General features: G+C 50.6%; 4 protein-coding genes across 7 annotated transcripts; 2 read left to right on the top strand and 2 right to left on the bottom strand.

The window, feature by feature from the left end:
- Positions 1–7531: 7531 nt before the first annotated feature.
- CENATAC (centrosomal AT-AC splicing factor) lies at positions 7532–11009 on the top strand. 3 transcript variants are annotated; one of them, XR_007208224.1, is made up of 9 exons: positions 7532–7852; positions 7957–8122; positions 8197–8259; positions 8424–8488; positions 8638–8743; positions 9099–9129; positions 9517–9600; positions 9822–10283; positions 10409–10438. XR_007208224.1 is itself a non-coding variant. In XM_048328668.1 (9 exons), the coding sequence occupies exons 1-8, from the start codon at positions 7563–7565 to the stop codon at positions 9956–9958; spliced, it is 942 nt and encodes a 313-aa protein (XP_048184625.1). In that variant the 5' UTR covers positions 7532–7562; the 3' UTR covers positions 9959–9965; positions 10409–10438. The 3 variants fall into 3 exon arrangements, 2 of the variants coding, with proteins under 2 accessions (XP_048184625.1, XP_048184624.1); XM_048328668.1 differs by having other exon boundaries at positions 9822–9965; XM_048328667.1 differs by having other exon boundaries at positions 7533–7852; positions 9822–9954; positions 10409–11009.
- Positions 11010–11055: 46 nt separating this feature from the next.
- RPS25 (ribosomal protein S25) lies at positions 11056–12919 on the bottom strand. The gene is made up of 5 exons (XM_048328670.1): positions 12811–12919; positions 12558–12653; positions 11998–12181; positions 11518–11616; positions 11056–11122 (listed from the first exon to the last, which is right to left on the bottom strand). The coding sequence occupies exons 1-4, from the start codon at positions 12811–12813 to the stop codon at positions 11522–11524; spliced, it is 378 nt and encodes a 125-aa protein (XP_048184627.1). The 5' UTR covers positions 12814–12919; the 3' UTR covers positions 11056–11122; positions 11518–11521.
- On the top strand, positions 12916–14693 carry TRAPPC4 (trafficking protein particle complex subunit 4). The gene is made up of 5 exons (XM_048328669.1): positions 12916–13143; positions 13223–13397; positions 13472–13575; positions 13670–13796; positions 14214–14693. Exons 1-5 carry the CDS (start codon positions 12969–12971, stop codon positions 14290–14292), a joined length of 660 nt encoding a protein of 219 aa, XP_048184626.1. The 5' UTR covers positions 12916–12968; the 3' UTR covers positions 14293–14693.
- A 108-nt stretch (positions 14694–14801) lies between these two features.
- SLC37A4 (solute carrier family 37 member 4) lies at positions 14802–22785 on the bottom strand. 2 transcript variants are annotated; one of them, XM_048328665.1, is made up of 9 exons: positions 22598–22785; positions 22276–22508; positions 20722–20965; positions 19300–19458; positions 18843–18928; positions 18137–18250; positions 17792–17857; positions 16564–16702; positions 14802–16276 (listed from the first exon to the last, which is right to left on the bottom strand). In XM_048328665.1, exons 1-9 carry the CDS (start codon positions 22743–22745, stop codon positions 16110–16112), a joined length of 1356 nt encoding a protein of 451 aa, XP_048184622.1. In that variant the 5' UTR covers positions 22746–22785; the 3' UTR covers positions 14802–16109. The 2 variants fall into 2 exon arrangements, with proteins under 2 accessions (XP_048184622.1, XP_048184623.1); XM_048328666.1 differs by lacking the exon at positions 17792–17857.
- Positions 22786–22831: the final 46 nt, after the last annotated feature.

Genomic DNA, 22831 nt, shown 5'->3' with positions numbered 1-22831 from the left:
TCAGCCTGCTTCCTCAGAAAGGTCTTGCACCCAGCAGATAGCACTGGGATTGCCACAGATTACAAGCACTAGAAGAGCACTTCCCTGGAAAGACAGGAATATGATCTTCCTCCAAGGTCACAAACTCTGTTAATCAAAGGAAGGAAAAAGAAATAGAAAGGCCAATGCAGCCTCCCCACTTGACTCCCTTTAATTAGTAACCATCTGGTTTTGAGAAAAACTGTCAGCCAGTGTAGAGCATTTGGCAAGCTTCCTCAGCGGCTGCTCTCCTAATGTCAATTCCTCTTGAAAATGCTTTAAGCCCCAAGATGCCAAAAGGAAATGAAAAGCAAAAGAGAGGGCAAAAGAGTGAAAAGGAAGAACAAGGATGCAGTATAGCCCAGCCAACAGAGCAAGACATTACCCAATTTCACTTCTAGATCAGGGAGCAAACTACAAACACTGCTGGCCATCCGATAGCTGGAAACATTCCACGCAGCCAGCCACCTGGAAGGAACTTCAATACTTCAAGCACCATTTCAAACAAGTGATTACAAATCCCTCAACGTTTTCCGGACGTCTTGCTGTTCAACTCAGTGTTCTGTCCAAGCTCCAACTTTAACAGTGACTTTCTATCTTCCGAATTTCCTTGCCTCACTTCAATTTTTTTGTCCCAACTACTGTGCAATGGCACTGTGTAGTTACATGTGCTGCTCCAGCAGGGTGTTCCATCCACTAGGAGAGGCGTGGGCAGTTTTACAAATCAAATTCATCGTGCTTGGCACTCTCTCAAATTTTGCCCTGATTCTGCCTAATGCCACGCTCTGCTCGAATAGAGGGGCGCTGCTGCTCTCCACCAAGAAACTCATGGGTGCAAAGGGAGCGCTCTGCCTAGCTTTGGATGGCATCAGAAGGCACACTAACTGTTCGGCACAAGTCCTCAGGCACAATCTGACAGCACAAGCCCTTTTGGCCTTTGCACGGAAATAGCCACACTGGTAGCAAAGCTGGGCAGCAGGAGCTGGGCTGCAGCATTTTTGTGAGTGCTGCCTCCCTCATTAAGATGCAGCACATGGCTCAAGCAGCTTTTAGATTACTCCTTCCTGACTCTAGAACATCATGTATGAGTCAGAGGCTTGCATACTTGCTTCCCCTGATCCCTGTGAGTCCCCAGCACATGGCAAACTACATTTTGAACAGTTCCCTTAAGTTCTGCATGCAGAAAACCTTCTTCTTACTTTTGCAAAGAAGCAGAATTATCCTCTACTCCCTTAAATAGTGTCATACACACACGGATCACTACGCTCTTTCCTCACAGATGCATTCAAATTCTGCAGTACCCTCTCATAAGCAGGTACATCACACTCCCCTACACTCACAGCCCCTCTACTCATTCCCACCCTGCTTCCCATACAGTGCTTGAGCTTCCCACAAGGCACGTGTAGAAGTCAGCCCCTTTCCCCAGACTGTGTTAATGGGGTTCTGGTACAGCTGAAGGAGCAGAGGATCCCCCTGTTAAATACATTAGTGCCAAGCTACGAAGAGGGAAGATATTTCCAAATGTGTTTCTACAGATCTCTCCTGTGTGGCAGAAAAGTCAAAGACCCAAACCTGTGAGGTCCTCCCACTGTACCTGCCCTGTCAGAGAAGCAGAGCTGTAATTTCATAGGTTTCTGACCAGTGTGAGAAAAGCAAGCATAAAATTCCATATTAGAGCATCTGAAAACACCAGGGACCTGCACCTGATTAGCCATCTCACATGTTTCCAGAGGGACAGATGAGTAGGTTTCAACTGCCCTGATCTGCATGGAGCTTTGGGATATCCTCATTTGCTGTCCCAGCAGCTGCACTAGATTTGTGCTTGGCTGGAATGCCCACTGCTGATGGGGCAGCAGGAGGCTCAGGAACTCTCTCACATCCATTTCTTCTGTGAGGGAGGTGCCTGGGCAGGCCAGAGAGAAACACACATGGGTGATCAGGCCTGGACCACCTCTTCTTGATGCTGCCAATTTACACTAAGGAACCAAATGCAAAAGGTTGTGGATACTGTTCCTCTTTTCAGTTTCCCAGCTTTGACTGGGCAAAACAAAACTTTTCCTTGACACTGTGTGCTCCATTCAAAGCCATGGGAGCCTTTGTGCAAAACTTCTCTCTTTCATGCCTCTCCTCCAAAGCCTTTCTTCCTTGTTGATTAGCATTATGCAAAATGCCCAATGCCAATGCCAGTGAGACTTCAGGAAGAAATCCTTCTATCTCTCCCCTTCAGCTCTTAATTAACATGTGGACTTTAATTACATTTCCCATTTTCATGACAAAATATGTCTCCCTCCTCCACTTGCCCCTCCCTGAGATCATTATGAGAACTATGAGAACTCTTAATAATAATCACCATCATTGTCTACTCTTAGAGGGAGGCAGGGGGGCACCTGCTCCATCTTCCCAAGTTGCCCTATCCCACCTAGCCCCGGATCACTCAGTCCTTGGAGACCCACATGCTCTGGTCCTATGCCAATAGGGAGGGGCAGAAGCAGTGCTAACATGTTGGCATGACATATTGCCAGGGCTGGATGGTGCCTGAAGGCTTTGGCTGCAGTGAAAGACATTACAATTCAAAGGTGGACACAGAAACAAAGTCAGTTTGGGGAGGTATTAGGGATTCTCTTGTTTTCGGAAGTAAGAATAGGCCACCCTCCTGCTGAAGCTATATCCTCCCTGTCTGTACAAAGCACAGCAAATGCTGCTAGGGAGCTTTGCAGTAACTGTCAGCTGGCTCATAGATCTAGGCAGTAAAAAAAACAGGAAAACTTTCTAATAGACCTCCCCACTCTCACTGATTCAGCCACTAGAAAAGCAATCACCTTAGTAAATCACAAAGCATCCATTTTCTGGCAGAAAGTGAAAACTGAGGAGGAATCAGTCCCTATCCATCTTGACGGGAGCAGGCAAGAAGCAGCTACAACGTACCCAAGCGTGGACCTGGTGCAGTCAGGTTTTCACTAAACTCAGGCGTTTGTCTGAAGGTAACTCAAACCACTACCACTCTCCTCACAAATCTGGGAACCTCATTCAGATGCAATCTGAGTCCTACACTACATCAAACTTGTGTTCACAAACTAAAAATCAGAATCAGCTCTCAGACTGACTATTTTATTTGAATGTACAAAATTCACCAGGCTGCTGGTGGCTTTGTCCACTTACAGAGATCTGGAAAATGATCCAACTATGGAAAATGAGGTTTTCCATAGTTGTTACTTGACCCCTCGGGCTTTCAGTGCTCCTTGATGACCATCTCTATCCCTCCCAGAAACAAACAGTAAGGTAATACAAAACTGAATACCAAGCTATGTGCAATGTTTGCAGACAGACAGAAGACAGAGAGCTACCCACCTCCTCCATTGCCAAGTTCTGAAGAATTGGCAATACCTCACAGAGCAGACACAACGTCAGGCTCTTGGGACAGAGACAGTAAGGGCAGCATCGAGGTGACCACAACACAATAAAAATACACAAATGACTATGAGTATGGCCCAAACACAGTCCACAAGGCAAAGACTGCATGATCCAAATGTACAGCTACATGCATCATGCATAACTTGAACAGAAAGAAGAGCTTTCTGCAGAGCTCTATGCAAGGGCATGGAAGCTCCAAGCATGCCATGAGCACAGACAGTGTGTCCGCTGCTTGCAGAAAACCCTATTCCTCCTCCTAAGTGTGGCAGAAGGGAGACAATGTCCCTTTAAATGTGACTAAAGTGTTGTCAATGGATCTGCCATGGTAGAGGAGTTAATCCCCCCCCAGCCCCTCTCAGCCACTGTGATGGGATAATTAGATGCGAGGGCTCAGCACAGATGATGCTCCAGTTGCTTAGCAACTAATGGTTTCCATAGAAACAGCAAAGCACAGCCTTCGGAGCAGCAAGTGAGCAGTGCAGCAGGGCAGGGAAAGATGCCTTAAACTCCTGCACTGATCCTCTCCTCCAGAATCATTCAGAGGCCTAGAGGTATTAGGGGAATGAGAAGGGGGTGCCTTAAAGGTACAATATCCCTGTTTCAAGCAGCAGTGTTAAGAGAATGGTTTTTATCAGACGAAACCTTCGCTGATATGGTCCTCCGAATCTCAGTGACTCTCAACTAGCAGGATGAGCAGGGATGAATCACAGAGAGTGGTCTTACACAGAGGTTTAAGCCTCAGCACGTGGGTCATCCTGTTGTAAGCAGCTGAGTATGATTCCAGCATCAATTCTGCACCTGGGATCTGAGAGGGAAACACACGGAAGCACACAAAAACACACACACACACAAATGTATTTGCATTTCCAACACTGTCACATAAGCAGCCTTTTACAGGCATCCAGCCTGGCCCTGAACCAGCAGGCAAAGGAGGTTTCCTCTTGATCTTGCAGCTTCACAATACATACAAAAGCGACTATAAAACATGGAGAGTTTCACCAGAATAATAGAGATCAGATTAATTAACCTTTACTTGAGACTGTCATCTGGCACATCCTTCAACATGACCAATTCCTATGGCTTTATTATCCTACTGCTCCCTGCACTGAGTCAGCATACCAATGTTTCTGAGAATCACAGCCACGACCTGCAGCACCTGCACTAAATACCATGCATGTGCTGTGCAGTTGCACTGCTGCAAGGCATGATCCTGTCATCTTGTAAGCTGAGCAGAGACAAGCTCTGTTCGTATTTTGCTAAGAGAGCTCTGGGACACTGAGATGGGGTTGTAGATTCAGTATTACATAGTCTGCACCAGGCCAGGGATGGGCTGTATCACTGCCTGCATGCAAATGACAGCCCTGTGTTTTAAAGCTTTGCAAACCCTCAGGTCCTGATGGCACAGAAGGAAGTCAAGAAACTCACATTGCACAATCAAGCCCTGCTTTCCTCTCCTCTCCATCCAGCCTCACACTTGTGACATGATCCCTTTCAGAGAGGGCAAGCAGCCTGTGCCTTGGGCACTGGCAGAGGCACCCAAACTCACTGCTTTTCTCCTCCCTACCTGGCAGGAGTCTGGCAGCATGCGCTCCACTCTGCCATGTTCCCTCTCTTCTTGGTAGAAAGAAATGGAGAACAGGGCAGACCCCTCCATCCCTGGGGCAGTAGCTGTGCCAGAAGGTAGCATGTACTGCTGGTGACAGGCAGCCAGGCTGGACTCTGGAACCCCTGCATGTGTTAGTCAAAGCCACCGAGTCCCAGACGCTGTGGCTCCTTCTCCCTGTCGCTGCAGTGTTACTTCACCCTACCCACAAACCTGGGGGATGCCGGTTACAACACCCAGGAGGGATGGAGCATTCCATTGGCCAACCTGCTCAGATGGCAGATTGAGCCACAAGCCAGGTCTCCTTCCTGGAGTCCTGTCCTGATCCACCCAGCGCTTCAGGAACGTACCAGAGACGAGACACCAAAAAAGTTGTGGGCCATTTCAGACTCTGTCCCCTAAGGCTTTCAAAGCGGGAAATCAAAGGGAAATGCTGTGCTTTGTTCCGCGGGGGAGCGGCAGGAAAGGTGAGCAGCAACGAGCCTGGCGGAACCGGTCGCTTCAGTTGTCTGCTAGCTCACCTTTGAAGTGGTTTTAAAAATCAGGGAGGAGGGGCAGATATGAGTTCATCTCTTTTACTGCAACTTCACAGAATTTGAGGACGTGGCAGGTAAGAGGCCACCTTTCCCCCACCAGAAAAATAGTGTATCCATTCAGAGAGAAGAGAATACAGCTAATAAAACAGGCTGTGATGCTCATCAAATAAATCTGTGGTGTTCTCACATCCTGAGGAGGCTATGAACAGCTACAATGACAGCAGCATCTACCTATGGTACCATCAAAGACATGTTGGCATTCGCAGGAATAACTGGGCACCCTGACACAGCCCCAGGTCCTGTGCCAATGGAGCAAGCATCTCTCAGCAGTCACAGCCTTATCTCTGTCTTGTGTTCCCTACCATCGAGCCTGCCTGTACTTTCCCTGCTGCCTCTCTTTAACAGAAAGGATTGTTTCTAACCCCAGCCCATGCAAATCCTGGGAGCTCTGTCTGTATTATACAGCATCAGCTATTTACTGCAGCACAAGGAACTGAAGCAATGCCAACAGAGCAGGAATGGCCTGGTGTGATAAGGGAGGCATCTCCTGTACACCCTGTACTAGGAAGAGGGGGAAAAGGAAGAGGAAGAAAAAGGACCACTTACTTAATTGGAAATTAATATCTGTTCTACTACAGGGGGAAAAAAAAATACATAAACCCCACAGTTGCTTGGCATGACCAGTATCCCTCAAGGGCCCCCACCAAATCCACTGAGCTTGCTTCCAAACAAATGCCATTGGCTGGGCAAAGCCCAAACAAGAGATGATACCCTTGATACTCTCGTGTTGCCACAGACAAGCAGATGTCACTCTGTACAAATTCAAAGCTTTCAGGGGCTGAGGAATGCCAGAGCCATCAAGCCAGACTCGAGTAACAACTCTGAATTGGAAGCCAAGTTATAGAGCTGCCCTATCTTCCGGGGAGCTTGCACCTAACATTTTTCAAAAACAGGAGCAAATACAGTGTCTCTGGCTTGCTGAGAAGACCCCAAAGAGCACATTCATATGAAGCCATAAGCCTGGCTGAAGGCATATACCTACACCTTACATGCAGGTTCGTCTGTTCCTTGAGAAAGGGTCTCAGCCCGCAGGCGAGAGGTTGAGCAGAGGAACACATGAGAGGAGCCCTTACCACGCAAGTGCTATTCTAAGCCGTGAAATATGGCTTTTACATGCCCAGCTGTAAAAACAGTGGGCAAGGATCCACGGGAGTGGGCTGAGACAGCTACTTTCACCTGCAAGCCCAGGAGAGCGTAGAAGAACAGAACGGTAAAGTGATGTGACCACGTCTAAGTGCACACACTAGGATGGTAGCTTTCCTGACAAACTACCGTGCAGGGCAGGTCTGTGTAGTTAATATCACCTGAGTCACTGTAGCAGTTGCAGAATCAATTAGGTTGGAAAAGACCTCTGAGATCATTGAGTCTAACCTAGGACCAAAGACTACCATGTCGACTAGACCATGGCACTAAGTGCCATGTCCAGTCTTTCCTTAAACACCTCCAGGGATGGACTCTACCACCTCCCTGGGCAGCCCATTCCAGTATCTAATCACCCTTTTACTGAACAAATTCTTCCTAAGGTCCAACCTAAACCTCCCCTGGTGCACCTTAAGACTATGTCTTCTTGTCTCATCCCTGACTGCCTGGGAGAAGAGACCGACCCCCACCTGGCTCCAACCTCCCTTCAGGTAGCTGTAGAGAGTGATAAGCTAACCCCTGAGCCTCCTCCAGGCTAAACAATCCCGGCTCCCTCAGCCGCTCCTCGTAGGACACACGCTCCAGACCCTTCACCAGCTTCGTTGCCCTTCTCTGGATATGAGACACGCGTCAGAGAGATACAGACGGCTGTCAGTGCCACACCTGACCGCGCAGGGAATCAGTCAGTCAGTAGGAGCGCTCGGCTCCGCCGGCCGGCAGCGCGGAGCCGCCCGGGATGCTCAGCGCGGAGGGGCCGGTCCCGCCCCGCGCCTGCGCTCCGCGGCGCGGGCGCCATGGCCGTGCACTACTGCGGGCTGTGCCGCCGCAGCGCCTTCACCGGCCGCCGGCACCTCTACAGCGCGGGGCATCGCCGGCGGCTGCGGGAGACGCTGGCTCGGCTGCAGGAGGCGACGGCGGCGGCGCGGGCGGCTGTGGCCGATGTGGCCGCGGCCGTGCAGCGCTACGACCCAGCGGAGCACGATGGGCGCGTGTGGTGCCCGTGCTGCGGGCGCGGCGTGCGGAGGGACAGGCGGTGCGGCGGGCGGGCACTGCTGCAAGCCGGGCTGCTGCGGCACTTGGCCGGGTGCGTGGGCAGGAACGGAGGGAGGGCAGCTGCTGCCCCAGGCCAGGCTGCTGCGGCGCTTGGCCGGGTGCGGGCGGTGCTGAAGGTGCCGTGGTGTCCCGCAGGCCCGAGCACCGCCGGCAGACGGCGCGGTTCTGGCGGGAGAACCGGGCGGAGGCGGCGCTGCGGGAGCGGTGCCTGGTGCCGGCCGAGGAGTACGAGCGCTTCGCGCAGGCTCTAGAGCAGGCGCTGAGCGAGCACCAGCGGCGGGAGGAGGAACGCATCCTCCAGGTACCTCGGTCACCTGCCCGCGTTGGCGGAGGCCCGGCCTCCGCTGGCCCCGCCTCACCGCTCTCTCCCCATAGATGGCGGCCGACATCCGGGAGACCGAGCGCCGGCAGCGAGAGACGGTGCAGGCTGCGCTCCAGGTCGGTGAGCTGTATCCTGCCCTCGCTGGACCCTGGCGGGGACCGGGCACTGCTCTGCGCATCCCCACCGGGACCTGGGTGCGCTCGGGAGGAGCTAGGGGCGGGTGGGTGGAGGCTGGGCTCAGTACCAGAAATATTGTTCCTTTTTCCTCAATCTGACTCAGCTTCAAACAGAACCAGAGCTTTGTGCAGGACCTTCTGTCTGCAGGCCCCCCGCGGGACCTGAACGGTAAGCGCCGCTTTCCTTAGCAGTGGCTGATGCATCCCTGCTCAAAGCACCCAACACGGGGGGAGTTTGACACTGGCATTACCAGGATCTTGCAAATCTTTTGCAAACTTTTTGTCTGCACTACGGTAAGCACCGGCCTCTTATTTCAGGGACAGCCCTTGTGCTGCAGAACAGCCTGGCCCGAGCAGAATGCAGACAGGACCTGATTTAGCCTGGATGGAATCAAGCCAGGTTCTGACCTTCATTGGCCACCAGGTAGGGGCGACTGGCTAGCGAGTGTGACTTCGATTCAACTGCACGTCACCTACAGCACATATCACAGAGCAGAATAAGGGGTGGTCTCCAACACAAAAAAACCAGCTTTGTGGATTTGGGCAAGCAGCTAGCTCAGTTTCAGTTACCCAGGTTTAACTTTCATTAAGCAAACATTCTTTAGTATGCTGTGAAGAAAAAACAACCAAACATCCTTTTAAAGAAAAGTAGAGAAGAGCTTTCCTCTGCCTTTTTGTAATAGAACTTGATCCTGGAAGGGAATGAAGGTAATGTTCTTCTGTTCAGAGATACTCTTAAACATAAGATTCTCATAAGCATTTTATGTTCCTATTAACAGGAAACAGAAGGAAAAGGAAATGTCCACACAGGCAAGTGCACCTGCATCATGACTCACTGGGTTGCTGCCTCATGGCTTGCAAATGTCACAGGGATAACGCAAAGCAGTTTTGAAGCAGTTGCAGCATAACCAGGAAGTGCTCACTCTTTTGGCAATATTTGACATACTAGAGGAGAAGAAAACACTTCAGCATTGTAAAAACTGTTGATGCTGCTGCTGTGGGGAGTGTATGATTTGGGGTGTGATCTGCCATGGCCTTAACTGAGGAAGCCAGCTCCTTTTTCTCAGAACACTCAAGAGTTCATGTCGTCACTTGCTTGGTAGAGCAAGCAGCAGACGGGGGGAAGAGGGGACACTTTTTCCTGTCACAGTTTAGGATAACGTCAGTGGCTAAGTAAGTATTCCCTGTGACTTCTAGGAGCAAAACCTCCATGGCTATCAGAGGAAGAAGATGGAAGTAAACAACAAATCGGACCTTCCTATGAGGAATTTCTCAAACACAGTGAGCAGCTCACAAACCTTTTAGTTAACCTTACAGTCACTTTACCATGCTAGAGAACCAACAACAATTTGAAAAACTTTTGCTGAAAAAAGTATTTGGGCTTTTGAGCAACCCGGCCTAGGCAAAGTGTCCCCATCCATAGTGCTGGGCATTGCAGCAACGTGATCCTTAAGTTCCCTTCCAACCCAAACCACTCTACAACTGTATTTTATATTTTTCAGAGGAGAAGCAGAAGCTGAAAAAGCTCCCGGTGGAGCGAGTTGGTGCCAACTTTGACCATACCTCTCAGACAAGTGACAGCTGGCTCCCTTCCTTTGGGCGTGTATGGAATCACGGCAGGAGGTGGCAGTCCCGGTGAGCTTCAGGCAAGCACAGATGGATGCCAGGGGGGAGAGTCCATGGCTTCTGTCCATGCAAGCTATTCATGCAGCAGGCTCTGAGGTAGCAGCAAGCATAAGGAGACATCCTGCCATACGAGTTATGCCACACAGTGCTTAATCCAGGCAGAGTATCATTCTTGTCCTAGAGCAGCACACACATGGCTTATGAGGTGAAGCATGCTGCACACATGAAGGCATCTGCCTCATTTTGTGTGGTTCACCTTTCAGACCCACATACTGTCCCACTGGCGCCTTTTAATGTGCCAGAACTCTGTCAGCTAGCTGGAGCTACCACTCACTGAGGTAACAAAAATATTGAGGGAGCTTCCTTGCTAAAACACTATGTACAGCACTTCCTTTTTCGAGGAAAGTGTTCCATTATCTCTGTCTAAAGGCTACTGCAGTCTGACTTCTATGCTTTCTTTCAGGCATCAGTTTAGAACTGAATCAGGGGAAAAGAAGAAAAAAAGGTGATCAGATGAGGAACACCAGACACCCAGTGCTGCTGTGGAAAGGCTGACTGTAGGTAGCTGCAGTTTTGTTGCTGACTGCCCTGTAAGGACACAGTGTCCATCTCAGCATCACGTCTAAAGCCACACAAAGTCAGGTCCTGCCAGCAAGGACAGGCTCCTGTGGATGCCCTATCTTCACTACCAGAAAGCCTACTCTATACAGCAAGTGATGCCAGTGGCCTATGCTGACGTGGAACATCCCATTAAAGAAAGAATTTTCAGAGAAATAAACTTTTTTTTTTTTAAAATGCTTCTGTGTTTGTAAACCAACTGAAACTCATTTCAAATGCAGGGCCCACCCTGCAGGCAACCAATGCCAGGTGCCTGATATTTTCATTCAAATTTGTATTGCTTTCCTTCATTCTAACATTCATCCTTTACATGGGCTAATATCACTGGCTGCTGTAGGTGATGCAAAGTTTCTTCCCTTTTAGCAATGCATTTCTAACACTAATAAAAGGCAAAAACCAGCTGGTAGAGGACAACAGCCATGACCTCTACTAGAATTCGCTATCAATAATGCATCAGTAATGAAACATACGCATTCTTGAAAATGCAAGAAATATTATAATCAGTAATTTTATTGTGTGCATTACGTATGACGCATTGTTGACGAAGTCACTGGAGAACCTGCAAAGCAAGAAGTCCCCAATCAGAAAACCAGGTCAAAGCAGGCTAGCACAAAGTAAACAGTTTGACAGTTTTGTTCCCGCAGGAACACCTGGCCATGGTGCCCTATGAGAGCAGGAAGGACAAGTGTCCATTTGCCCTGCAGCAAGGGGAACAAATGATGCTTTCCCCATGCAATGGGCACAGGGACAAAATCAGAAATCGCTCTTTAATTCTGGAGAAGTGATGTTTCCAGTTATGTTCCCCCAGGAAGTTGCTCAGGATGCGAGCAAAATATTTTTGGAGTCTCTGGAAGAACAGCCCACCACAGCCATGTGGAAGTTGCTCATTACACATTGTATAGCTGTCCATTAGCTCCTGACAGCACAACTCAGCTCCTCAGCACCCAGTCTCACCTCACTATGCGTCCTCCCCTGCAGCAGGCGCATCTCCGCCTTTCGTGTTTCGGGTATAGATCACTTGGGCTCGGTGCTTGGACACCAGTTTGATCAACCCTATAAAAAACCAAAATTATGTCAGTGTGCATGTACTGACAGATGCCAGGGATGCTGAGGTCCCTCCTAGAGAGGCAGGGCAACATACAAGAGGAACTACTAGGGTGTAGCAGCTCATGCAAGTCTTTCATTCCCATCTGGCTGCCGTTACATCGCAGCCCATCCCTTCTGGCAACATTTTTCTTAGTACAGCAATGCTCCTATATGTAAGCAGAACTGCAGCTCCATACTTTGGAGCACTTCTGAAATGCAAGCTGAGGCAGTGGCTCCTCAAAAACAATTTACGCATGGAGCACTTCAGATGCTGCAGGAAAGCTGCTGGGCAAACCAAACAGCCAATTCAAGCAGCTTTCTGGGCTTTTTCCAGTTTTAAGTGCTCACCTTTGCTGAGCAGCTCCTGGAGGGCAGCCCGAGCCAGGGAGCCTCGAATCTTCAGCCTTTCTGAGACAACTGCAGGTGTGATCAGTTTGTAGTTGGGCACTTCTTTGCACAGTTTGTCATAGGTGGCCTTGTCAAACAGGACAAGGTTGTTCAACTTGTCTCTCACTTTCCCCTTGGACCACTTCTACTTGAAAAGAGAGAAAAAACAATGCCCCCTAAGCCATCCTGTAAGCAAGAACAAAACAAACTAAAGGATACCCCGAGAACTGCACCATCAAATGTGTCCGTATCACATCCAAAACTAAAGGACTAATGAGATGCACAAAAGCGCCTTTGTAAATGAACGTGCTGCAGATAACACCTGCAGTATCTAAAAATAAAAGGACTAAAGCCTTCTGTTACTCGGGCTTAACGCTATTATGTACACCTTGCTGGCAGATAAAGAGCTGGCTCCTCTAACAAGACGCCCGCCCCGCCTTCACAAGGCTCCCGGGGCCCGGCCACGCTGCCCACGCGCCAGGCCCGGGGATCCCCGAGCCCTCAGCCCCGCCGACTCCCACCTTCTTCTTGGCTTTGCCGCCGGATTTGTTGACCGGGTCCTTGTCCTTCTTGGCGGACTTGCCCGCGTCCTTCTTCTTCTTGTCGTCTTTGGGCGGCTGCGAGAGGGTGAGAAGGATGGGGGGTGAAGGGCGAGGCGCGGGGCCGCCCCCTCGAGATGCCCGCAGGGGTTCCCGCCCCGCTCCGGGAACCGCCAGTGTCTCCCGGGGGCCCCGGCCCGGCTCGCCAGCCGCCCCCCGGCCCGGCCCCACTCACCATGATGCGGCCGCGGCTGCTCCGCAAGATGTCGGCGAGAAAGGAAGAGCCCGGCGTGGGGCGGGGGCGGGCCCCGGGCGGGCCGGACGTCACTGCCGGGGCGGGCGCGGCGGCGCTGCCGGGGCGGAAGGGCGGTGCTGCTGCCGGGGCGCTGCGCCATGGCGATCTTCAGCGTCTACGTGGTTAACAAGGCGGGCGGCCTCATCTACCAGCTGGACCACTACGCGCCCCGCGCCGACACCGAGAAGACGTTCAGCTTTCCGCTCGATCTCGTCCTACGCCCGCACGACGAGCGCGTCGTCGTCGCCTTCGGGCAGCGGGACGGCATCCGCGGTGCGGCGGGTGGGAAGGGCCGGGCGGGCCGGGCCGGGCCGGGCTTATTGACTGAGCGACTGACGCCGCTGTCCCGCAGTGGGTCACGCCGTGCTCGCCATCAACGGCGCCGAGGTCAACGGTCGCTTCACGGCGGACGGGAAGGACGTGCTGGAGTTCCTGGGTAACCCCGCCAACTACCCGGTGTCCATCCGCTTCGGCCGCCACCGGCTCTCCTCCAACGAGAAGCTTATGCTGGCCTCCATGTTCCACTCGTGAGTCACGGTGGGCCGTGACGGGATGGGGGTGGCACGGGCGGTGAGGGGTGCTGAGGGGCCTGTCCCCACAGGCTGTTTGCCATCGGGTCACAGCTGTCACCTGAAGTTGGGAGCTCCGGGATCGAGATGCTGGAGACCGACACCTTCAAGTTGCACTGCTTCCAGACACTGACAGGTACCATCGGGCCCTGGGCACCCGGCACCCCTCGGCTTTGCCAGGGCTGTCCCTGTGCTTGGCCTTCCTTATGCTCCTGGCATTATGGCTCCAGGGATCAAATTCATGGTTCTGGCTGACCCAAGGCAGACAGGGATAGATGCTCTTCTCCGCAAAATCTATGAGATTTACTCAGACTTCGCTCTGAAGAATCCTTTCTACTCCCTGGAGATGCCAATAAGGTAAGGAGAAGCCCACTTCTAGTAACCTGGCTGCAACCCCTCATTGCTTTCTACCTACACAGTAGCAAATGCTGACAGTCCTTAAGTAGCAAAACTGGCTGAGGGAAGGGGAAGCAAGCCACAGCACACTGCTGCAGAGAGAGGATGCAGACCAGTGCTGGCTCTGCTGGGGAATTGGGAGCTGCACTTCCTTGGCACAAACCCTGCTGTCCTACCATCTGTTCAGATCCATACAAGAAGCTTTAATCTTAATTAAGAACCAAGTCAGACCTCGACAGCAGTCATGTTGCTGTGTCATAACTTCCTGAATCTCTCCTTGAAGGATGCAGAGCCAAAGGATGTGGAGATCCTTTGTTAGCTTTGTTAACTCGCTTCTGTAGGTAAAAGTCATCCCTTTTGCTTTTCTGATTGTTTCAGGTGCGAGTTGTTTGATCAGAACTTGAAGCTTGCTCTGGAGGTGGCAGAGAAAGCTGGACCCTTCGGACCTGGATCATAGAGAAAGCCTTGCCTGTTGCACAGATTCATTCGTCTGAAGAGCAGGGCCTCTCTCTTCCCTGGCTGGCCTCTCACAAAGCTCCCCTCTCCACAGCAGAGACTGCACATCCCCAAAACGTGCTTCAGTATCTCCCAAAATACCGGTTTATCCCCTTTGTTGGGAAACTTACCTTAAACAGATTCCTTAGCACTGTTTACATCGGGCCACAGGGCCTTCCTTATTCCTGTTGCAGCTCCGCTGCACTTGGGTGAAGGAGAAGGTGCAGGTCTGTGGCCTTACCACAGTCAGTGCTTTTCTTTCCTGTCATAAATGTACATATGTATTTTTCCTGTATAGCTCTAACTTACGGTCTTGCAGAGGGTTTCTGTATAGAAGTAATAAGTGTTTATTAATGAGGCAAATGGCTGCTTGCTTTCTGTTGACAGGGACATTTGTGCCGGTGGCCCCTCAAGAGGATAAGTGGGTTGGGGTGGTTTTGCTTGCACCACTCTCCATAAGACAACCAGGGCCCTTGTGACACTGCTCCATTTTTATTTCACATATAGAAGAGGATCATGTAATTAAGTACAAAATGCAATTCACTTCCATTTTTTTAATTAAGGCTAGCTAACTACTCTTGCAACCAAGGTATTCAGCAAAATACCTGCATGTAGGCTCTTTACGAGTTGAATTTGCCTCTTTCAGGACCCTAAAGCAGTAAATCCTTTTGGGAAAAAACAAGAGTATTCAACAAAATCCTGGTTAAAAACCTGAGTGTACTTACTGCAGGGTGCCGGGCCTGACTGCTGTCAGTGATGGCTCTGCTAAGGCTGACTCAGAGGCAGCCCAAACCCCTGCCTGCAGCTGTGAGAGACACAACTCTTGACCAAAACCACCCCAGTCTTCACACCTTGTACTGAAAAAATACAAGCCAGTGCTCGAAATGTGGGTTATCACGAAACCCAGCTGCAGAAATTGTGGGTTGGTGGTGGCTGCTGTTGCAATTCTTTCTGCTGGGACAGTTTTCCTGGCAGATTTGCAGAGCACTGGCTACGAGCTGCCTTGGCAGCAGCTGCCTGCTTTGTAGATCATTAACACTGCACACAGACATTGCACCACGTGGGATCAGTTCACGAGAAGGAGCTTCTCTAAACGAATTCCCAGGGAGCATGCCTATATCTAAATGCTGCAGAGAGCCCTGCTGCAGCATGTCCTGCTGTTCCACTTGTCCACAGCAACACACTCCATTGCTCCTAGCAACTAACCCCAGGTACAGCTAAAGCCTTGCTGCTGTCAAAGCAGGCCAGATGTCACCATTCCCTGCTCTGTTGCTGTCGTGTGGCTGAGCACACACAGAGCTCATGCTGAAGTGACCTGGGACAGCTGTACTTACGACAGCTGGATGGGACGGATGCAGGTGGCAAAGGCTCAGTTCAGGGCCCCTGAGCAGTGAAGCTGAACTGATTAATGTCTCAGTTAATGGCTGAGACAAACAATAATGACAAAACTAGAGGTAAGTGCACCTGAAGCCAGTCATTTCAGACCACTTGTAGTGGGGAAGCTCAGACTGCAGAGCCTGCTTGCTTCACTAACAGTGCTGTGAGGAAGAGGTACAGTAAAATCATTGCAAATGTAAACTAGGTGAATTATCACATCTTGAGGGAAAAAGTGATCAGTAGCAGGAACCTTGTGCCCTCTGGAACCTGACACTGGATGAGAAATTGAGACATTTTTATCTAGGTTGCAGCAATAGGTAAACTCACTTCTAGGCCAGTTAAACAAAAATGAGCATCATTCACGTCAGCGTGGGAACATCCCTTCCACCAAGCAGCTTATCCTCAGTCAGCCTTCCTGGAAATCCGGCCCATCTTGGTGCGGATGTTTCGTAGAAAGAAGAAAGCCACCGTGCCAGCGATACAGGTGACTTCAGCTACCCAGAAGGCTGTAGCCCAGCTGTAGTGCTTGGCAATTGTACTGAAAGGCAGTCCAGCCAGGAAGCCTCCAACTGTAACAAAACACAAACAGAAAGCTAACAACACTTGTGCACTCCCATATTATCTACCAGTACCTGGTTTAGCATATATAAACATTCCTCAGGCCTGGTTTGAACTTAAAGCACAACGCAAAACCTGTCAGGCACAGCACGAAGCATCCCTGAGGCTTCCAGCTCCATTATCTCGCTCCTTAGCTGGCTTCCCACGATCAGTAACTTGGCACCCAGGGGACAGACCACGCTTCATCAAGGACGTGCATGGGTTTTGTTTGTTTTTTGGGGAAACGGGTATTACTTACCATTGGCCATGAGGGCCACTATGGCATGGGAGGTGCCGCACAGGTTGGCAGGGGCACTTTCGTTGGCTATGACCCCAAAGAGGGCAATCGGCCCATACGAGGAGAACCCAAACACAGCTCCCAGAGTCAGAATCCACAGCTGTCAAAGTAAGTTAAAATCAGAAACAGGATCTGTGAATCTCACCACTGTCAGTTAGCAACTGCTGACAATTCTCAGATTCCATACACAGGACCAGGGAGTTCTGACATTTTCAGGCTGACACCAGCTCCCCAGCCTGCAGCCAGAAGAGCTCAAGCCTGTAGAGACCCCACATCCATAAAGCCCAGCTGCATCTCCACCACCCCGTCTTGCTGGCCAGTGCAAGCTCTCCTTCCCACAATTCTTCCCCCCACACCATGTAGCACATCCCGTGCTGATTTGCAAGAAACAGAACATCAAAGAGAGAAGGGCAATGAGCCTGTGAAATCGCAGGAAAGAACTGCGAATCAGGTTGCTTTCATAAACAATCCTGGAGCTACCAACTGAAAGCTTTTCTCAGTTTAGATGCATGGGACTGATCAGAGCATGTTTATTTGTGAGACACCTCTCTCTGATAACCTCTATGTTACTAAACTGAGAAACCAAAAAAAACCATCAAAAAAACCCACAAAAAAACCCCAACAGTCTGAACTTCAGTGTTAGCTTATGCTCTAAGAAACCTATCTGGCCCAAAATTATCAGTCTCTTGTTTGCACAACGAAGGATAAGTAACACCTCCATGTTACAGCATGCTTTTAGAACTGCAAACACCATTTCAAAAAGCCCAGGAAGAAGTAAGTGCCAACTATGGCGGCAGTGGCTGGGCATACCCTACACCATCTTATTTTCCAGATGTGAAACAGAAACGGGTTAGGAAAACACTTGCCAGAAACTAAGTAAGAATGCATCTGCCAGAGCAGAGTAATTCTTTCTGATCTCACCCACAAGACCCCTTAGGTGGCTATATGATGAACAGAAGTCCTCAGACCCTTCTGTATAAAACTTAAACAGTTACATTGTTAGACGTTTTGAAGTCAGTTAGTGCACTCAAACTATCGTAAGAAAATGTTGCTTTTACCAAACTTACAGTAATCTCTTCTCAATGCCCTGGTTCTAAGTTCTGAGGTGCTAACCAACCTCTCAGGATAGGAGTAAGGCAGACCAGGGAAAGAAGAAACAGGAAGAGGGAGAAAAAATGCAAGCAGAAACCTCATGTTCTTTTAGGCCTGTAAGATCAGCTAGAGGTTGCAAGGCTACAGTCCAGAAGTGGTTTTCCTGAAGAAGAAAAAAATGAAAGGAGGAAAGAAGTTTTATTTATTTAGCAAGCATGAGGACAGATGCAAGTCACATCTAATGCAAAGCTGAGAAGGCAGGCTGCCTGCAACAACAGGACAGCAGGAGCACCCCAAACCAGGCTAAGTCAGTGCTTCTCCATAGTGCAAACAAAGAAACCCTTGGGAATGGTGAAGAAAACCATCATGCTCTCTGTCATCAAACCCGCCCCATTCCAGAGCTATCCTTATAACTGATGGCCAGCTGCTGCATGTGAATTACCTTGGGAGAGTCACCTGTGACTGTGACCCGAAAGAGGAACATGGACACACACATCCCAGCCATCATGGAAAGCAGCAACGCATGCCGAGGATTCCCATAGCTTGACAGACCCACCTGTGACACAAGGAAGGACAGCTGAGAGTCACAAACTGGAGGAACTTTCTTTTATACTTGTAGTGACTAACGCCATCCACAGCCTAGTCAGAAATATGGATGGCCCATCAACAGCACATCTGTTGGCACACCTTGTTAGTGTGGTTTAAGGGCTGCCCACAGTCAAACTGTGCTAAACAAAAGCTCTTAGTGATGAACGATACTTCAGTTATCAACCACTTCCACCCTGAATTTGGCTCTAGATCCCACTCCTGGATTTTAATGTGGGGTTTTTTTTCCAGCCAGAAGAAAACTATCAGCAACCAGTTCTTCAAAACGAAAATCTGGAGACCACAGTAAATCAAAAAAATTAAAAACAGATTAAATATCTCAAACATGACAGGCATATTGCAACCCCTAACATCAGTGCATCTGTTCTCCAGCACCTTCTGGAGTGTTCAGCAGCTGTGCCCATGCCCATGGCAGAACTGAGTATGGGCTGGTTTCTCTGCTGTGCTCACAGGGACAGCACCCTGCCTGAGCACCTCAGTGAAGAAGCTCAGATTGCCGCCGTGTTACCTGCCCAGCGTGCCCGAGGGTGCACACGACTTACTTTTGCTACTGCTCTATCAGAAAGGTATCCAGCAGCAATGCTTCCCACCAGGCCCCCAATCTCCAAGGCACTCATGTAGGAACTGCCTAGAACACAAATGGAGCAAAGAATGGTCCATCAGATTTGGTCAAAACAGAAAAGCTGCTGTGGGCTCCAGACCAGCCCCACTGCTGTAAGCTCACAGAGCACTTGAGCAGCTCTGCTGGACACAACCCTCTGGCTCATCCCTGCTCAGGAATGCCCGTCTGGCAGTCCCAGGAAAGTCCTGGCACTGGGGTGCTTGGTGCATGCAGTAACTCCATTACTGGTTTATTTCAAAACCTATGTGTATCTAAGCAGACAGCTAGGAGGTGGGCAAACAAGTCCCTCAGGTGGAAGGACCTCTACCCAGGCGAACTCTGGGCAACACCTCCAAGATTGCAGCCCCAGAGCTTAACAATGCAGTTTTGCATCTTACCCACAAGCATGGACTGTCCCCTCTCCTGGATCAGGAAGAGCTGTCCCCAGTCAGTACAGCACGTTTTCACTCCAAAAACGACCAGGTAGCCTGTTGAGAGCACCCAAAGGTATGGTGAGAGCAGAAGCTCTGTCAAGGTGCTGTTGTCGCTGGAGGAACCTGTAGGAAGGTTGGGAGGAGTGTTACCACAGCCCAAGGCACACCAACCAGCGGCCCAGCAGACAGATCTGCAGGCAGGATCCAAGCACAAGAACATCCCCACACAGGGAGGTATTCACAGCTGCTGAATGGTAGTGAATGGCTCTACCTCCCCCTTGTTCTGGTGATTTCAGAATAATTTCTGTCGTTTTATCCCACATTCATTAAAGATTTGAAAAGAATAATCAAAACACTACTCCCAGTAATTTTCTGTATCGCAGTTGCCAATAAATCCTTCACACAGCTTGTTAGAAAAATTACCTCCAGATTCTTAGGGAGCATTTTTAAGCTGTGCCTGTGAAAGCCACTGCACAGACCCAAACAAAGATGCTGACTTTCAGATTCTACCTTGACTTTTGCATCAGTCTTCCAGGAACACCAACAGACTTGCTCTCCCCAGATAATGCTCCGGGGAAACAATATTCTTTCCTTATGCAAAGGGGTCAAGTCTGGCAGCACAGGCAGCATGGGACAGCATGGAACATAGGCTGAGTTTCCACTGGCCCTTAAAATCCTACTGAAAACCTGTGTTGCAATTCTCATCTACATGTTCTGCTTTCAGAGAAGCACTACACTCAGTGGTCTGAACAAACATTTACTAACTAGATGTCATAGGTTAGGACAGAAACACTGAGCAGAGTCCATCGTGAACCAGGGGTCAAGAGAGCCTAAGGTGGGGTGAGGGGAGAACTGCCCGTCTGCTGCCAAGGCGGAGGAGCAGAAGGTCAGGCTTAAGGAAGCATTCCCTGCTGTTGTACTTCTTCTCTCTCCACCACCCCACCAAAACTGCATTCGCAATCTAAACACACAAGGCTCCAAGAAAACAGGGATGCTGGTAGCAGGAAGATGTGACATATACGGGGAGAGCCAGCTGTGAGCATCTCAGCAACACACAGATAGGCTGCTGGCAGGCTAAGGAGCAAGGCTAACAGAGGGCTAACAGCAGGCTTTTCCCCTGCTCTGTCACATTCTCAGGAATCCCTACATCAGCCGCTTCCCACAAGATCACAGTGGGCCTTGGTTTATACCATTTCTACCTTCAATTACCAGAATAAAGCTGCCAAAATCAACCCCTTAACCACATGTCTGCCAAGCTGTGATTTCAGAAAGTGGGGAGGATGAGGGTGTCAGTATGTGAGAACAACACATCTCTACCAGAATACAGACAGAAGGCACCGCACCTTCTCCTGCGGCTGCCTGCTTGCATGGAAGTCACATGCTCACCTTTCTTCCCTTTCTTGGCTCCTTGTTCAATGTTGGGCAGCCCAACATCTGATGGCTCATTTTTAACCAGGACAAGGCAAACAAAAGAGACAACCACGCAGGTGAAGCCAGAGAAGGACAAAGTCTTGCGCCAATCGTAGTTCATAGACACGAGAGCAGCAACAATGGGACCTAAGCCTCCAGCCAAGTTCATGCTTGTAGACAGGATTGCCCACCAAGTCCCAAACTGAGAGGGCTCAAACCACTGTGCAACAACAAGACAAACAGCATGAAGTGTAAGAGAGTGACAGCACACCTGAAAACCCTCCCTTGAGGCCCATGATGTGGGGTTGGGGCAATTCAGACACAGAACTCCAAAAGCAGGTAGAGGGAACACCCCCACCTCGCTACTTTAGTCATGCAGGGAACTCCAAATGTTACTCAAGCGTCAGCTGTAAGAGCTTGACAGGTGCTCACACCGTGAGCCAGCTCAAAGCTATTTCCATTTACAGACCATGAAACTGAGACGTGGGGCAGGAGAGGCAAGCTTAAGAGCACATGGTTCTGCGTACTCACTTGCTAGGAACAGGGTCCTCCTGGAGAGGTCTGCTGGCTCAGGAACTTGGATGGATACGCAGAGAGTCACAGGGTAACTTTAGGACTTGCTTTTGCATTAAGTATCAGACATGATGGACTCCACATTGCAATGAGCACTCGGAGCCAGAACCACTTGGGTGGTTCTTGTCAGCAGGAAAATGTCTGAGATCTACATTCATAAACATCTTCAGAAAACACCATGGCTGATATTTCTGTTATTTGGGCCCTTCTTTTCTGTGCATTCAACTGTCCTGGACAGCCCTCTCCTTGTCAGTTAGGGGAGGCTAGGTGCCTCGCAGAAGGGCATCGAAGTTGTTTATCTCTTCCCCACCCCACCCCACCAGTACATGCAGTACATTCATTCCTGGATTTTACATCTTCCATGAGGGATCAGCATAAAGCTGACCAACCTCCTTTCCTTCTGTCCTAGGGAAAAATCAATCTGTTCCTTTTAGATTGTCACAAACCCCAAGTACACACAGCTTGAAGATTCATTTCACGCTGTTCCTCCATCTTACCCAGTTTTCTACCTGAACCACCTGTGACTTGGAATTCCTGAGTTGCCCAAGCGTGCAGATGGAACTGTGCTCACTGGCCCCGACCCACAGCAAAACCTGACTTGCAGCAGCAGACAAGCAGTCGTGTGTGTCCACACCTAAAATACTTAATTCCAACAAAGTCCGTCTCTACAAGGCAGAACTCTGCTACCAGGAGATGTTACTCACCGAACTGAGCTAGACTCAAGGCACACAGGGGCAAGGGCTACAGACTGAATCTTTGCTAGAATAAGCAGATCCCCGTGCACAGAAACTTGTTCCACAGGCAGCAGAATGCAGATAGTGCTCTAGACCTCCTTGGCTGGGAGTGGGAAAAGCTGCAAGTCCCCCTGGATTCTGAGCAAGCATGGTCTGCACAGCCCTGATGCCAGGACAGGTCAAGAGAGCAGCGGCAAGTTCCCCCACCTTTCCCAGCACTCACCTTCCGCAGGATCTTCCCGCAGGGCGGCCAGCCCAGTCCCTGGGCCAGGCCGTTGAGGAACCAGAGCCCGGCGAAGGCCACGACGGTGGAGCTCCAGGAGAAGACCACGTTGACCAAGCCCACCATGAGGAGGCCGGAGGAGAAGAGCCAGCGGGCACTCATCTGGTCCGAAAGGACGCCGCTGATGAATTTGCTGATGGCGTAGGCTGCAGACTGGCTGCTGGTGATAAGACCTGCGGCGGGCAGAGCCCGGGGGTGCCTCAGCCCGCGGCACGGCCACCTCCGGGCCGGCGGGGCGGCGGGGCCCGGGACCGACACTCACCCAGGTCGTCCTTCCCCAGCGGCACCTCGGCCATGACGGCGGGCATGACAAACGAGAAGGTTTTACGGTTGAAGTAATACAGCGTGTACCCCACGAACATGGCCGCGAAGATCACGGCCCGGTACCGCCCGTAGCCGCCGGCCGCCATCGCGCCGCGCTCCCCGCGGGGCCGCCCCGGCCGGGCCGCACCGGGCGAGGGCACGGCCCCGCCCCGCCCGCGGAAGTCCCGCCCCG

The sequence above is a fragment of the Corvus hawaiiensis genome, chromosome 25 (assembly GCF_020740725.1).
Source record: "Corvus hawaiiensis isolate bCorHaw1 chromosome 25, bCorHaw1.pri.cur, whole genome shotgun sequence".
NCBI classification, from domain to species: Eukaryota; Metazoa; Chordata; class Aves; order Passeriformes; family Corvidae; genus Corvus; species Corvus hawaiiensis.
Note: the sequence above shows the minus strand (reverse complement) of the source record. Positions and strands in the feature narration are given on the sequence as shown.

Bases quoted from the DNA above. Each gene is read 5' to 3' on its own strand.
- TRAPPC4 (XM_048328669.1), top strand. From the start codon at position 12,969: ATGGCGATCTTCAGCGTCTACGTGGTTAACAAGGCGGGCGGCCTCATC. The intron at 13,576-13,669 runs GTACCATCGGGC...TTATGGCTCCAG, and splicing joins CTGCTTCCAGACACTGACAG to GGATCAAATTCATGGTTCTG. The intron at 13,797-14,213 runs GTAAGGAGAAGC...TGATTGTTTCAG, and splicing joins TCCCTGGAGATGCCAATAAG to GTGCGAGTTGTTTGATCAGA.
- SLC37A4 (XM_048328665.1), bottom strand. From the start codon at position 22,745: ATGGCGGCCGGCGGCTACGGGCGGTACCGGGCCGTGATCTTCGCGGCC. The intron at 19,459-20,721 runs GTGAGCATGTGA...ACCTTCCTACAG, and splicing joins AGCCAAGAAAGGGAAGAAAG to GTTCCTCCAGCGACAACAGC. The intron at 16,277-16,563 runs GTAAGTAATACC...GTTTTGTTACAG, and splicing joins AGTGGCCCTCATGGCCAATG to TTGGAGGCTTCCTGGCTGGA.
- CENATAC (XM_048328667.1), top strand. From the start codon at position 7,563: ATGGCCGTGCACTACTGCGGGCTGTGCCGCCGCAGCGCCTTCACCGGC. The intron at 8,123-8,196 runs GTACCTCGGTCA...CTCTCCCCATAG, and splicing joins AGGAGGAACGCATCCTCCAG to ATGGCGGCCGACATCCGGGA. The intron at 9,955-10,408 runs GTGAGCTTCAGG...GCTTTCTTTCAG, and splicing joins GGCAGGAGGTGGCAGTCCCG to GCATCAGTTTAGAACTGAAT.
- RPS25 (XM_048328670.1), bottom strand. The intron at 12,182-12,557 runs GTGGGAGTCGGC...CTTTTCAAGTAG, and splicing joins GCGGCAAAGCCAAGAAGAAG to AAGTGGTCCAAGGGGAAAGT. The intron at 11,617-11,997 runs GTGAGCACTTAA...GGTTTTTTATAG, and splicing joins CCAGGAGCTGCTCAGCAAAG to GGTTGATCAAACTGGTGTCC.